This window comes from Cyprinodon variegatus, unplaced genomic scaffold (genome assembly GCF_000732505.1).
Source record: "Cyprinodon variegatus isolate N-32 unplaced genomic scaffold, C_variegatus-1.0 Scaffold1258, whole genome shotgun sequence".
NCBI classification, from domain to species: Eukaryota; Metazoa; Chordata; class Actinopteri; order Cyprinodontiformes; family Cyprinodontidae; genus Cyprinodon; species Cyprinodon variegatus.
Window position 1 is genome coordinate 109,199 of NW_015151711.1, and position 15,748 is coordinate 124,946.

The window sequence follows — 15,748 nt, forward strand, 5'->3', positions numbered from 1 at the left end:
AGCCAAACCGTCCTCTGACCTGAGCCATTCACGTCCTGCCAGAGACGGTCTCCAAATTACATAAACTGCTCCAGCCTTTGCATTGAGGTTTAACTGGAAATCTCCATTACATAACACCACTCTTGGTTTTCAAAAGGAACAATGCATGCAGGAATGCATAGTGGCATTTAAAAATTTCCACTCAAGATGGTGGTGGTATTCTTTTTGCAGATGACTTGCATCTTGCTTCATGCCAGCCATCTGGAGACTATTACAGGTTATAAAACAGCTGCACAGGAGTGGCTCCTTTTCCTGCCACCGCAGACTGAAAAACAATAGTGATGTCTGGGAGTGTGCATAAAACCTAACTAACCTCATGCCACGTTGTCAAACATTCACCTGGAACCTCTTATAATGTATAAAAACATATAGGCACTGTTTGTTATGATATGTTGGGACGACTGGTTCCTGCTGCACACTGGATGTCAGGATGCCCCTGCAAACTGGCTGCAGAGAGAGGGAGTTGTTGTGCTGCTCTTTGGGGGTTAAATTCTCACAGACACTTGACTTCATGTACAGACCTCTCACTTTAACCCTCCTCATTTTTTTTCCCTCCACAAGTAAATGTTATAAATAGCGCTGTGTGTTCAGATCATCAGCAAACCTCCTCTCAAACCGAACGTCTCACCTTTTCACTCCTCTCTATTTTTTCACAGGAAAAACCCACTCTGGCTTTAACTGCTCCTTTAACAGATTTTTTTCAGCATTTCTTTCTGACAAAGTTTCTCCGTTATAGGCCACCAGGATGCGTTCTGTGACCTGCATGCTCTTGTTGGGAACCTGCATCCTAGTGTTGGGGCCTGCGGTGAAGGGAGTCCTGAGCCAGTGCCCTGAGCATTGCCACTGCCATGGAGACCTCCAACATGTCATCTGTGACAACGTGGGGCTCAAGAAGATCCCCCAGGTTTCAGAGGCCACCCGTCTGATGAACCTGCAAAGGAACAACCTGGGCAGCATACCCACAGGGGCCTTCAGCACAAGCAAAGGACTCATTTCGCTGCACATGCAGCATTGCCAGTTGCGAGAGATTGAATCCCAGGCATTCAAGGGACTGAAGAAGCTCGTCTACCTCTACCTGTCCAACAACAAGATAAGCAGCATCAAGTCTGGCGCTTTTGAGGATCTTACCGAGTTAACCTACCTCTACCTGGATGGAAACCAGATCACTGAGCTGTCTAAGGGAATATTCTCCCCCTTAATCAACCTCTTTGTTCTGCAGCTTAACGATAACAGGCTGCGTGAACTGCGGCCAGGCACCTTTGCAGGCACCAAGGACCTGCGGTGGCTGCACCTGAGTGGGAATGAGCTGACAACACTGCATCCAGGCTCCCTAGATGATGTAGAGAATCTAGCTCTATTTCACCTAGACAACAACAAGCTGTCCACCTATCCTACTGCAGCCATGAGCAAACTGCGAGTGGTGGAGGAGCTCATGCTAGGGAGGAACCCCATGAAGACCATCCCAGACAATGCTTTTCAGAGTTTTGGACGTTACATGGAGAAACTACACCTGGACAACATGGGTTTGGAGAGGGTAAGCATCTACTTCAAAATTAAGATAACCAACAGTTAAAAGTACAGCAAAAATCATACATTTCTTCAATTAAATGATGCTTAGAAAATATTTAAAGCTGAAACAAAAATTTAAAAGCTTTCTATGAAAGGGCAAGGATGTATAACTATAGATATTTCTGAATCACAGATTGAGCATTTTTTCTTGTGGCTAAACAAAAACAGCCTGGAACTTTCAAAAAGTTCCATGTGACCATGCAAAACAAGTTTCATATGCCATAATTAACCTTTGAACAAAGTGCTGCTGACTGAAAAATAGCCTCAGCAAAACCATATGCGTGTTACCAAGGTCATTACCAGATGTGGAAACTATGCCTATACCTTCAAATGTTAAATGAGTAACGACCAAAACTGACACTGCACATCATCCACGATGGAACTAGAAGGGGCAACATCATTCTCCTTCTGGGTGAAATATTTTCCTCAGAGACAGATGGGGCTAGATGCAGGATATTCCTGGAGGAAAACCTGTAGAAAGCTGTAAAAGACTTGAGACTGATGTCTAACTAAATAAAAAGTCAGAGCAACAATGGAATGGATAAAGATTCATCTGTTATAATGGCCAAGTGAAAGTCTAGACCTAAATCTAATTAAGATTCTGTGGCAAGACTTGAAAGTTGTTGTTCAATGATGCTCTCCGTCCAATTTGACCATTTCTTTTGGACAAAATTGGGGGAAAATAAAAAATATATAAACAAACGTACAAAACAGATTTCCAAAGCAGGTAGAAGTATACCCAAAAAGACTTAAACAAAGTACTGACTAATGTAGGGGATAATTACAAATGCATGCTTCCACACAATGAAAGACTTTTGGATTCCATGTTGCTCTTGTTAAAATAGGAACTGCATTACCAAAGCACAAATAAAGGGGTGCATCTTTTATGTATCCCTTTATTTGTGCTTTGGTAATGCAGTTCCTATTTTAACAAGTGAGGATTTTCATTTGTGCATCTTATAGGTGGTTACCTCTGTTCACGTTTTGTGAAGACAAACATGGGAGAGAAACAAAATGCAGGTTCCTTGATAGTTATTTTAAATAAAAAAGAAATTTAAATAATTACAAGCTTATCCCTATTCATGCACAAAAGCTTTTGCTCCCGATATTAATCTTAACATTCCTCTCAAAAAGAGAATTCAAATGCATGCCTTTGTTTGATAATTACTTATTCTTAAAAATTGCACCAGGTCGTATTTATTTTTTAACCTTTAGTACTTGCATTTGTTAATCATCCTCCTAAATACACACTTTATTTTCCCTAAATGCATGCTTTTTATCAAAATCAGCAGGACCATGAGATTGACACTTATACAACAGTGTGTCAACATTCCCCTGTCCGTCCACATCAGTTTGCCAGTTTACAGTATGAGCCCTTATTCAGACATCCCTACATGCATGTTTTGTTTGACACTTTAGATTGAGACAATATTTGAGTGAAACTGTGCCAGTGAAATGAGGCACTGGAAGTAAAGACATCTATAAAATATGCTTCACACGCTGGGGTGGTGTGAAACCAGGTGGAAGCAGCAGGAGCTGGCAAGTACAAGCGGTCGGACAGATTTGGACACTTGATCAGCCAAATGCGGGTATTTTTAGAATGTTTTTGTTTGCAGGACATCTGCCAAGCATATCTAGGTCTAATCGTTACACAAGCAATATTCTCAGCAGTTTGTATTTTGTACCCTGGCTGGAAGGGTCCTGTAAACAGGTCAGGAGGAGTTAGAAGACAGGTAAACAGAGGCAGGGTGCTCCACGGTGCATGAAGAGGAGTATTTTTAGCTAACTGAATGAACAACAGCCTCTTTGGGAGCCAAACTGGCAAAGTAACAGAATCAAAACGGAAACAGCAGAAGGAGCAAAACAGCTCTGCAATGAGGGAAGTCCTCAACTTTTAGAAAACACCAGTGGAAATTTCCAAATGGTTTCTCCCCTTTAAGTCTAGCCTGAAAAAATTTTAAAGAGCAGCCTCATCTTCCTCTCACATGAGACAAACTTGACATAGGCAAGTTCAGCTAGCACCTTACTGAAGGTTTTAGCACCTTCACAGATGCCTTTGAAACTGAAGGTAAAAGTAGGAGGCCAGTAAATGTCAGTGTTTACACATATAGGGTCTCTGGAGAAAAGATGAAAAGAGGCTTTCATCCTGAAAATAAGAACCTAAGCAGATCCCCATGTCCTTTAGTCTTTTCAAAAACCTTAACGAGATAAACAAGCCTATAAAAGTTGAAATACAAAAAAATAACTAATTAACTTTCCCTTTTTTGTAGTTCTCTGCAGGTGCATTTACTGGTGTAAAAGCAATGACGGTTCTTCACCTGCATAACAACAAGCTCAAGTCCCTTCCCAGTGCTATGCAGTTAGACACCATCACAAACATGACCCTTTTCAACAACAGCTGGAGCTGCTCATGCCAGCTGGCTCCACTGCGCAAGTAAGAGACTCACCTGAGACCAAAACACTTATAAGACTGTTTTAAATATTTACAAACTGCTATGATATTTCAAGTTAAATGTGTTTTTTCAAAAACTTTAACCACACATATGACATTTAAGCATCTTGGCATTGGCAACACATCCTCACTCCCAATTATTGCATGTACTTACACTATAAGGAAGCTTCTGTTTTATGGCTTACTTTTCCCTTCATGTTAAATCATAGAACATTAAGTGCACCTTGTCAGCCAAGTTTAAGTGTCTGTTATTCAAGCAAAACAATAAGGTACAGCATTAATGAAACTATAATATGCTTAAAGTTTAGAGTGTGGTGGGCAGGAGTTAATGGAAGTTAAAATATGCATTTTGAGGAATGTTTATCTAGTTTTAGGGATCAACAAGACTTGATTAGCTCTAGTCACCTACAGCCCTTAGTTTTTCATTCAACTATAGCTCAAAGTTAGTTTGTTGCACTTTAGTAGTAGTTTAGTATAATGGATAAACAGTAGTTAGCTTTTAAAGTCAGGCATTACATTATAACAGAAATATGCAGACATTTTCAGAAATCATCATGCTTGCATGGCTTTTTGAATCAAAAGCCCTCAGATCTATTAAACAGTTGTGATGGAGGAAGCAGAGCAGCTTACTGAGCAGCATCTGGTAAAGAGTTTGTTCTGGTGTTACAGGAGAGTCTGCTGAACAGACCTAGGAAATCCCAATGAGGGTAAAAGCAGTTTTAAAGATCTTCAATTCGCACGTCAGGGAAAAACCAAATACGGTTGGGGTAAATAATTTGATGGGGCTGTATAAGTGAAAAATAAAAGACCTGTTGGGAGAGACCAGTGGCAAAAGAACCCATTAAGCTGAAGAGGGTTGGCTCTGGGGACTCCCATAAAAGCCTACCAGCTACCTTTGGACAAGGTCCATTACTATATGCTAAAGGCTCTAGACGTTGTGGGGCTTTACCGCTTGGCAAGTGGGTTTTTTTTTATACTACATGGGTCTTTAAAGAGTCTTTAAAGATTGGGATCAGAGTTCTGGTGAAGATTCCCAGTCATCCAGGTCATAGTCATTCTAAAAAAGTAAAAAAAAAAACAATCCACTGGACTTTGTTTCCAAGTTTGAAGATGTTTTCGCTTCCCATCCAAGAAGCTTTTTCAATTCAAAATGTCAGAATTACAGTTGAAGTGGAAGCTTTATTTAGTAGTTGGCAGTGGCGGTTCTAGACCAAATGTACCAGGGGGCCAGGAGGGGGGCAGCATTGTTTTTTAAGGGGGCACAGAAAAGTGTGAAATAAAAAAACAGGGCAAGGGATTCAAATAAATTAAGAGAGCTGCATAAAATAAAATTTCCATTCAATTAGTTTTAATTAAAACTCTATTTCTTATTAGGTCAATATACATTCAGGATTTCCGGATGTTACATATTTTTCACATAATTTAAGCTTAAATTACCGCTTTTTTTTTTTTTTATAAAATCTGAATTAGAACTCAAGAAAAGCTGATAAATTCACCTGTAGAAAGTAGAGCATTAAAAAAAAACATTTAGTAGATAAAACTGGGATCCTATCTCAATACCACTGAAGCCTTATTATCACCTTATTGTGTTTGAAATGTTAGTAAAACAGAATTTGTAAAGAAAAAAAAAGTAACAAAGTATTATGTCTTCAGTGCAGGGGCCATAACAGGGGCCAGGACATGAGCTCCAGGGGCACTGGCCCCCGTTGGCCCCTGTCTAGAACTGCCCATTGTAGTTGGAAACTTGTTTTGGCTTAGAAAAAATGCAAATTGAATCAGAAAAATGGGTCCGCCTCTTAGGAATGGGGAGTCGATACTGGTCTATGCCTCTGAAATGGGGGTCGTTAGAGGTAATTGTTGGTCTGGCTGATCAGGTGAGATTTTTTTGTCCCCTCCAAGGGACCCGCCCTCAACCCCCACCCCCATTCTTCATGTTCTCTGTTACCTGAAAGAAGGAATGCTCCGTCAGGTAGGGGTAAGTTTTGTATCGAGCTAAGGAGTTCTGTTGTCACAGAATGGTGAGGCAGATGAAGAGTAACACTGGGGTTTTGTCTACAGGAATCCAGGCATTGAGTCAAGAGCTGAGCTAAAAAACAGAAGCTAGCAATTTACTGGTCTGTAAATGTTCCAGGCCTCATCTCTGAACAAAGATGAATCCTATCCCAGAAAATGAGATCCAGGACCCAATAAGTTACTGTTGGTCTGTAGGAAAGCTTGGTTCGGGCACTGGGGGCAGAGTGAGGATCCATCTATAAAGAGCTGTCAGCAGAGCTGCTGCTCCATCACATCAAAAAATTAATTTGAGGTGGTTTAGGAATTGGATCAGGATTGCTCCTAGGCACCTTGTTTTGGGGGTCCAACTAGAATATACTAGAAGGACCACAGTTCCTTTTTGTCCAGGATAAACCATGGGACCCTGAACAATGAACTGGTGGGTCATTAGGATGAAGGATGTCTGGGTTTCTTTTCTTACCCTGACAATACGTGGATGTATTTATAGGCCTACTGCCCTAAGTTAGCTGTTGGTATATAGATCAATTGGTCAGGTTTGCACATCTAGATACAGGGTCTGAAATTCTGTGTTATGTTTACTCCTTATGTGGAGAAACTTTTACAGCAGAACTCAGAATAAGATTTCAATTTTACTTTAAACATCTGCTGGCATGAGATTAAAACACTCAACAGTGCGACACATTTACCAGTTTTCAAAAATAAATATTACTAAACCAGCAGTCTTCTTCCAGCAATAAAAATGGACATTTTTGCTTTTAAACTATTTCAGGGCTATATAAAGATATCTCCCTTACAATTAACAATGTCTGACTCATTTCCTGTGTGATAATTAAAAGGTAAGACATTTTTTTGTTTTTTCTTCTTCCTGGCTCTTATTTTAGGTGGATGGACTCGCAGCAAGATGAAACAGATGTTATTTGTGCCTCACCTCCTTCACAGAAAGGGATAAAAGTTAGAGATAGCACTGTTTTCAAGACGTGCGAGACCAAGGAAGAACAAAAGCCAAAGACAAAGACAAAGGCAAAGAGAAAAGACAAAGGACAAAAGACAAGGAAAGGCAAGGCTGGCCGACGTCATTGAGCCTTCAGCCATGCAGGTATTTAACACCTAAAAAGCCATACAGTGCATCTGTAAAGGATAATAATAATTAAACGTTATTGATCTCACATTGGAGAAATTTACCTCTGCTTTTAACCCATCCCCTTGGGGAGCAGTGGGCTGCCATCGTGGGGCACCCGGGGAGCAGTGTGGGGTTCAGGGTCTTGCTCAGAGACCCAGAGTCTGTGGGAGTGGGTCTCAAACTCAGAACCTCAGGATTCCAAGCTCTAGGCCCTAACCACTAGGCCGCCACTCCCCAGAATATGGATTTATGCACACATCTTAAAACAAAATAGTTTTTAATTCTTGCCCTAGGATGTGGTACACCATGTCCAGGGCATGAGGGTGTCTGGTTGGGAGGAAAAACTGTTTAATTTGACACCTGGTCTTTTTGTTAATTTGTTTTGTTTTGTTCTGCCAGGGCTCTCTCCCTCTGCAGGAAGCACAGGAAAGAAGTCGCTCAAGATGACCAGCGATGCTTACTGACCTGCTTTGGGACTCTTGTAAAGAAAAAGCTTCATGCATTATGGTTCATACAAACACATATGCTTTTCTTTTATCATTTATATCAAAGACTGAATAATAAAATGGAAGCAGCTATGAAGTAAGTGTGAGACAACCAGAAAAGAAAAAGTAATTCACAACAAAAAGGGAAGATGTTGGTTTTTCCTTACACATTTAACTCATTTCTATTACTGCTGAGGGGACCTTAGTATTCATCTATCACCCTTTAAACTGTAACCCAAACTAAACATCTAACATCTAAATGCAACGCCTTACCGAAAATACCCATAGTGCCCAATTGTTTTACCATTTGATCACGTTGCAACCTCAAACCTCAATGTTTTTTTAGATTTTATGCCACACTCCAACACCAAAAAGGTTCATAATTAGGGAGAGGAGGGAGAAGGATGCCACGTTTTTATTTATTCTACAAATAAATATCTGAAAGTCACAGTAGTAGCCTAATATAGGTTAGACCGGATGGAGAGAATCTGTGAATGTTTTAGTTTTATGTATTGCCACAGATTCTTGATTGGATTTTGCTCTTTGATTGGGCCGTTTTGAAATGTCCTAGCTTCATCTTTTCATCAAAGGATTAATTTTTTCAACAATTACATATCTACAAACATCTAGAGTGGTGCAGAATAAAAGTATTCATCTTACTGTAGATAAATATATAGTATATTAATATTTGTTTTATACATTTTGAGAGGTATAAAAACATTTGCTTCTGTTTACTAAGCCAGCGTTGACACTAAAGGATTGTGACCCACAAAGTGAAGTCACATTAGATGGAGCTCAGTCAGGCGTTTCCAGAGGCTTCTTCATGATGGAGCTGAGAAACGGCTTCTTCTCAGATTTACATTTCCCAAATTCAAGTAAAAAAAACACAACTTTTGAGCATTGGTGCTCACTAAAGCTAAAGGGGTTGCCTCTTTTGTTCTGAACATGCAGGTTATAATGTTTGTGGTCAGCATTAGCATTAGCTGACATGGAAAGTGGTTGGCGGGATCTATCAGAGGAGAGCTGGTGTCCTGTCAGAACAGCATACGCTGTCAGATCAGCATACGATTAATTTCCATCTAACCTGAATGATTTCAGAGTCCCGATATAAATCACCTTAATCATGAAAAAAAATCTAACCCAATTTAAATTCCCACACACGTTTTTTATGCTACTAAAGTAACTTATTTTAAATTAATATTGACTAATTGGATTTTAACTATAGAGGCTTCTTCGTCTGGCTGTTTCTACATCCAAGAAATAATAGTATATTTAAAGCTGATTTTCATTTTTAAAAGTTTAAATAAATGTGTTTTTTCTGGTTTGTACGCTGCTGCTAAAATTCAATGTTCTCTGATGCGCATGTGTATAAGAACAATGTATGCTGTTCTGACAGAACACCAAAGAACACAATTTCACTACTTACAGGGCAGGAGGAGTTAAACTTGTAGCCATCTCCTTTAACAGATAGAAATGCTTTGATCTATACACTGCTATAAACTTTTCTTCCACACCATCCCAGTTATAACAGCTATTTTTTGTTAAAATTGTCTGTAATCAACTTCATTTAATCTTCTCACTAACTCTGACCAGCACACATCTCCCTACTGACAAAAAAAGAATCGCCACAGCATGATACTACCACCACCATGTTTTACTACGGGGATGGTGTGTTCAGGGTAATTTACAGTGTAAGTTCTCTGCTATGCACCGTTTTGCACTTAGTGAAGAAAGTTTAATGACCAGTCTTACTAGAGCACCAGCATAACTTAAACCAAGAGGTTTATGACTTCTGTTCAAAAGTAAATATATTTGTACTACTTTTTTGATAAAGAACAGATTTCTATAGTCAGTCTTGGCAGATGGCCGCTCACTCTGAGCTGGTTTCTTCCTGTTAAATAGGGAGTTTTTCTCTCCACTAAGCATGCTTAGTGTGAGGGATTGCCTTCGAGTCAATGAGTCGATGCAATCAACTGGTTTTCCTTAGATAGAAAACTGGGAATCAATTTGACTATATGATTTGGTGAACTGTAAAGTGCCTTGAGATGATGTGTTATGAATTGGCGCTATATGAATAAACTATACATTAATAACAGACATACTTTAATAATTCCCTCTGGGATTATTAAAGTATGTCTGATTCTGATTCTGGTTAACACAGTACAGCCTTTAATTTACAAATAGAGACTTTTGAACGTTATGATGGATTTTACATTGCATCATGTTTTTTGATTTATTTGTTAAAAAGTTTCACAATCTTTCTCCTACATCAAAACACTTTGCATGAGTCAATCTAAAATCTAAAATCTCTTGAATTTTTGGTGTTATAATGTTATAAAATGTGGAAAAGTGTACGGAAAATTTTTAAAAGGTGCTATATGTCCAAAAGGACTAAATAGAAGAGAGAACAATTTTTTGTCCTTGCAGTTTCTTCTATTATTGCTAAAGTCACCTCAGAATATTAGATTTTTCTTCCCACCGTGTACAACTATGAGGAGGATACACTCAAGTTGTTCTTTTTTTTTTTTACTTTCTACTTAATGTATTTCTGAACGGGGTTTGCTCATTTATTGTTTATCTTTTTTTTTTTATATAATAATGACTGTTCATATCCAATAAACATTTCTAAACTGATCATCTTTGCCTCTTCACTATATCATACGTCGCCCTCTTGTGTCTCAAAGCTGAACTGCACATTTAAAGTATGTCAGGAATTGGAATTTAATTTTGCAGTCGCACAACTAGCCATTTACTAAGATTTGTGTGAAAATCTACCCACTGTCATTTCTTTAATGCCCATCTCAGACACCACTTTCTTCACCAGCTCTGCAGGGCATGGGGAGCCAGCCATGATGCCTGCAGTGCAGAATAAGGTTATTTAAATTAATCCGGCAACAATACGAACATCAAAATCAATATTCATCTGTGTTTCTTACCCCCCTCTACGGATGACAAATCATATTTAGCAAAATCTGGTTGGTTAAGCATGTCAACATACATGGTGGGAGTCCCGTAGACAGAGGTGCATCTGGCAGATAAATCAACAAAATAATCTTTCAGTCAGAAAAACAAACGCAATATTTGCATCATCTTAAACCTGAGCTTCACTCTTAAAAAATCTCATCTCAAACATGGTAGCACAGAAAGATGCATTTTTTTTATTGCAGGAGTTTATTTGAATACAAAGAATGCTTATTTACTTAAATACATGATTTCATTCCTAACCAGAACAAAGTCTTTAAATCTTTAGTTCAGCTTATATGCATTCGAAACTACTTTTGAAATACATATTTTCAAGACTAAAATCATTAACATCATCCCTCCAGCGCACATGGTTTTAAAACAGTATTTTCAGTATTACATCATGCCGCTGCATCCTAAATGATGCTGTTTGATCTCTGTATATCATTATACACATTGATAGAAGTCTTGCTTGTCTTCTACAAATGTGCCTAAAAGAAACACAGTCTTTTTTACCTTTTACACAGTCTGTTTTACCTGCACGGCCATATAATGTCAGAGTGAGGAGTGTTTGCATACAAGAAATACTATTCCCATAACAAGCCAGATCCTATCTCAAGGTTTGTTATGGTTTAACCAGTGTTTGACTCTGACACAAACTTCACAGCATTTCCATCATTTTAAGTAAGTAAGACAGACAAATGCTGGCCGGGTCAGAAGAGGGCTGATTACCGTGCAACAACGGCTGTATGATGTCTTGTTCCGTCTTTGCAAAGATAAAACTGCCGACTGACTGAATTATATCAATCTCTGTTTATTAAAAGCAGAAGTCTGGTCATATTCAAAATTGAAAAACTTCTGAAAGTACTTTAAATATGAAATTATTACATACTGTTCAATAAATGATAAGTGTCAATAAATGATAAGACTAATTTTCATTTGAATGTGCTTTACTGGAGGCATCCATGTTTGTCAAAGAACACTACTGCCACCTACTGGTGTGCGACGTCACAATGCGGTATCGGCTGTTGATCAAGTCCCAATGATGAATCTGGTGTTTTGTCACAACGCGCTATTATCCAAGTCATCTTGAAAACATTCTTCTTCCAAATGTTGGCTACATATTACGTGATTTTTCTCTGGCCAGAAGTTTGATGGCAAATCCTCCCTCTTCAAGTTAGCAATCTAACGACGGACCCGTTCGTGGAGGATCAGGAATCACTTTTACCCGATGTATTACAACATCCAACAGCCAGTTTAACTATAGCTGTTATGAATTTCAACACTGAAGTCCTCTGGAAATCTTCAATAATTGTTGTTTATTGCAGATGTGTCTAGTAGTTCCCACTGATTTTGCTTGTAAAGCAGGGAGAATGGTGCTAGGCTTACCGCACCGTGACGTCACTGCCGGAAAACGTCACTGCTGGAAGACGTTGCCATATTTGGGCAAAAATGGCCGGTCCCAGACTCAGTGATATGGCTGTTCAGTGGGGCAGTGGGTAGCACTGCTGCCTTGCAGTAAGTAGGTTCTGGGTTTGATTCCCGGCCCCGGGTCTTTCTGCATGGAGTTTGCATGTTCTCCCTGAGCATGCGTGGGTTCTCTCCGGGTACTCCAGCCAATTACCGTAACCTAACATGACCTGTTAGGTTAATTGGCTTCTCTAAATTCTCCTTAGGAGTGAGTGTGTGCGTGAATGGCTGTGTGTCTCTGTGTTGCCCTGCGATGGACTGGCGACCTGTCCAGGGTGGACCCTGCCTATCGGCCATTGACTGCTGGAGATAGGTACCAGCACCCGTCGCCACCCCAATCGGGACAGGCGTGTCAGATAATGGATGGATGGATAATTCCTTGCTAACCAGACTTTTCCTTTAATTGGAGTAAATAGTTGAATGCTTTTTCCCCCACAACAAGATGCACAGTTTTTAATATTTATGTAAACATTTTGTTTTTTGTAGTTTGCACAATTTCTATATTCTTCACTTTTCCATTTCTTAGAATGACCATGTCCTATTTTTTGTAGTAATGTAGTCTCTTTTTTTATTACTGTTTATCATTATTTAAATCTTTATGTATATCTTTGTTTTTTGTTCATACACCTTCATATGACAACCATTTTGCTACTAATAGAAATAATAATGCGGGGGGAAAAAATGTTAAAGTTGTGTAAAAAATATAAAAGTGGACAGAAAAATACTATTTAGCGTATATTATCAAGTGTATTTGCATGTTCTATATAAAATACTTTTTTCTTCATATGAAGAAGACTACACCAGCTCTGGAAAACCATTTTAATTAGAGACAATACAAATATGGAATGTTTTATACTATATAAATAAAATGCAAATATAAAGAATTTGTTTGTTTTTTTATCATTATAGAATTTAATTTTTTAGACTATTTCTTCATTTCATTTGTGCTTGGAAAATAAAATCAAATACGTTTCTATATCTTAAAAAAACAAACAAACAAAAAACTACAACAGCTCCCTGTCATCCACTAAAGCAATTTTAGACATGAAAAATTCTGTTTCGGTAGATTGATGCACATATACTTTACAAAAAAAAAAAACCCTTTGATGTATCTTCTTGTTCAGGCACATATTTAAGCAATGCTTTTCACATATCAGGAGAAATGCAGCATTCCACCAAGAATCAAATCTTGTAACACTCGATGCAGTAACTCCTCTGTTCAACATTTTTATTGCCTGTAAACAAAGTAAATCTGCAGAGTGATTTGTGCAAACTGGAGCTGGTATTTTAAGCTTTGTGTTGAGTAAATTTGAGACGTTCAGAAACCGGTTGGCTCACCTGTTTAACAGAGGAGATTACTCCAGCCTATATTCATTTCAAATAAGCTTATAGATAACTCTGTTCAACCATGACCTCCTCAGCTTTAATATCAACCTACAAGTAATGGGTACTCCATTTTTAGAATAACTGATACCAGTTAGATCCAGTGCTTTGTAAAGTATTTATTCAGGTTGTGTTAACTTGAATTACCTCTCACTCTCCATTGCTTGAAGGTTGGCCTTCCCGTTGTATCCAGTGGAGGGAAAGACCAGGGTGATGCCATGAACGCCCATAACCATCCCTCCACCAACAGAGCCGAAGCAGTGGTATAGAGGCACAGGCACGCAAACACGGGGGTGGGGCTGCAGATTAGACATACAAAATACACTGAGCATGATGAGTGAAGGAATTAGTAAGGGTCAAACTTCTTTCTGTTAATAAATATAAATATTAAAACATATGCAGTTAGAAGACCGGAGAATTTAACTTTAGGGTTTAGCTGCAGAGTCCCCCAAATCCTCTCTTCTAATGCCAGAAAATCAGTTCTGCTACTCATCTTTTGTCTGCTGTCATTTATTGGATTAGAAGTTCAGCATTTAGAAGCAAGACATATTAAACTGTTTAAAAGTTTATCAGTTTAGCACCTTAGGTGTTAAATGAGGCCAGCAAATGGTGACATGGGGCTGTTGGATTTATAATTTGAAGAGAATTACTCAATCAAACTTCTGAGGGGGGATTAACAAGAACTCTTCACCTTTTTCTATTAATGATCCAGCTTTTGTTGGAGGATTTATTTCACTTCCTTTTTTTGTGTTAACTGCTGCATGTGCTATTTCATGTTTTTTTTTTTTTTTTCCTGGGGAAATGCATGTCACCAAACAGCTGCTTCTGTTTGATCAGCTGATTTAAGTAGTTCTCAAATAAAAAACTTCCCAACTACCTGTATTCTAGAAAGATGATGCGTCTCTTTTTTTCCTTTTTACGCCCGGAGGAATTGTTTAAGGTTTAGGAATTGTAAATAGTAAAATGATATTCTTTGACTTTTAGAAACTTAGGACCGTATAATATATATCTCACCCCTGTTTTATTGTCATTACATTGTCACAAGTACAGAGTAACGAAATTCACTCTGTGCATTTAACCCAGGAGTGTCAAAGTGGTTCCAGAAAGGGCCGTGTGGCTCCAGGTTTTCTTTCCAACCAAGCAATAGCACTCCAGTCATCTCATCAAGTGAGTCCAATCGGAACATAATGACTTGACCAGATAACTGGAATCTGGTGTGTTTTTCCTTGGTCGGAAAGAAAACCTGCAGCCACACGGCCCTTTCTGGAACCAACTTGACACCCCTGATTGAGCCCTGGGCTGCCATTGTGTGGCGCCCGGGGACCAGTGTGAGGTTATGGGTCTTTTTGCTCAGGGACCCTGAGTAGCAGTCTTTGGGAGTGGTGTTTGAACTCAGAACCTCTGGATTCCAAGTGCAGTACCCTAACCACTAGGCCGCAACTCCCCCATCACTTTAAAGCAGAGCGTGGTTTCAGTACGCCCCCCTTTTTATGGGCCCATATCATCTATCAAGGAGAGAGTTTTACAACTGGTTTATAGTTCGATGGGAGTCTATAAAACATGGGATCATTTTCAAACATGCAAAGTAAATTAAACACTGAACTTTGCACATGGATTTCGGTTAGACTTGGTCTGACCACCTTTTTTTCAGCTTCTCTCTCACTGCAGTGTTTGAGGTAAAACCTGAGGATAGGCATTCTCTACACTACCTGTATATACTTCTTTTATTTCTCCTCTTGAAAATACTGCTATGTGGTCTGTTTCTACTTCATTGGCAGCGCCCTCTTGATGTTGGATTGGGTCACTGTTCAGCAAAACTCCAGAGCAGAGGCAGAAAGCATGGATGGGTTAAAAAAAAAAAAAACATAGATGGAAACGATCACAAAGCAGACTCTGTGGACTCAAGTCAACCAAAGAGAAGCCTGTGGGAAAAGTGGCCGTTTATATTGGAGGAACCGCTGTAATGCTGACCACCTGCTACTATTGATGGAACTCAGAATGTTTGGAAAAGACCTTATAGGCCTTCATAGATTGATGGGCAGTTGAATTTCCAACGACTTTTCTGACTGTTTTCTAACAAAGTATCTTATATCCACCTCTATTAAAAAATAAGAAATTAACTCCTGCACCCATAGATAATCCGTTTATCAAACTCCTTTAAACGGTAACACACAGCTTTTTTTTTTTATTTCTAATCGTGTGGAAATACCAATAGATGATCTGGTTTTTGACACACAGCTTGAATCTTTAAGCTGT

At 39.0% G+C, this 15,748-nt stretch overlaps 2 protein-coding genes across 2 annotated transcripts in view; one reads left to right on the top strand and one right to left on the bottom strand.

Moving 5' to 3' along the window:
* The window catches only part of LOC107102464 (acyl-CoA synthetase family member 2, mitochondrial-like), a 38,980-nt gene that overhangs the window by 7,168 nt on the left and 16,064 nt on the right, over nucleotides 1-15,748 (bottom strand). Inside the window, exons 8-10 of the mRNA XM_015401785.1 lie at nucleotides 13,640-13,791; nucleotides 10,615-10,706; nucleotides 10,458-10,534 (exon numbers count right to left, since the gene is read on the bottom strand). Of these exons, the coding sequence (XP_015257271.1) occupies nucleotides 10,458-10,534; nucleotides 10,615-10,706; nucleotides 13,640-13,791 (321 nt within the window). The remainder of the gene's footprint in view (nucleotides 1-10,457; nucleotides 10,535-10,614; nucleotides 10,707-13,639; nucleotides 13,792-15,748) is intronic.
* Nucleotides 573-8,563, top strand: chad (chondroadherin). The gene is made up of 4 exons (XM_015401784.1): nucleotides 573-1,573; nucleotides 3,879-4,042; nucleotides 6,955-7,169; nucleotides 7,593-8,563. Exons 1-3 carry the CDS (start codon nucleotides 785-787, stop codon nucleotides 7,151-7,153), a joined length of 1,152 nt encoding a protein of 383 aa, XP_015257270.1. The 5' UTR covers nucleotides 573-784; the 3' UTR covers nucleotides 7,154-7,169; nucleotides 7,593-8,563.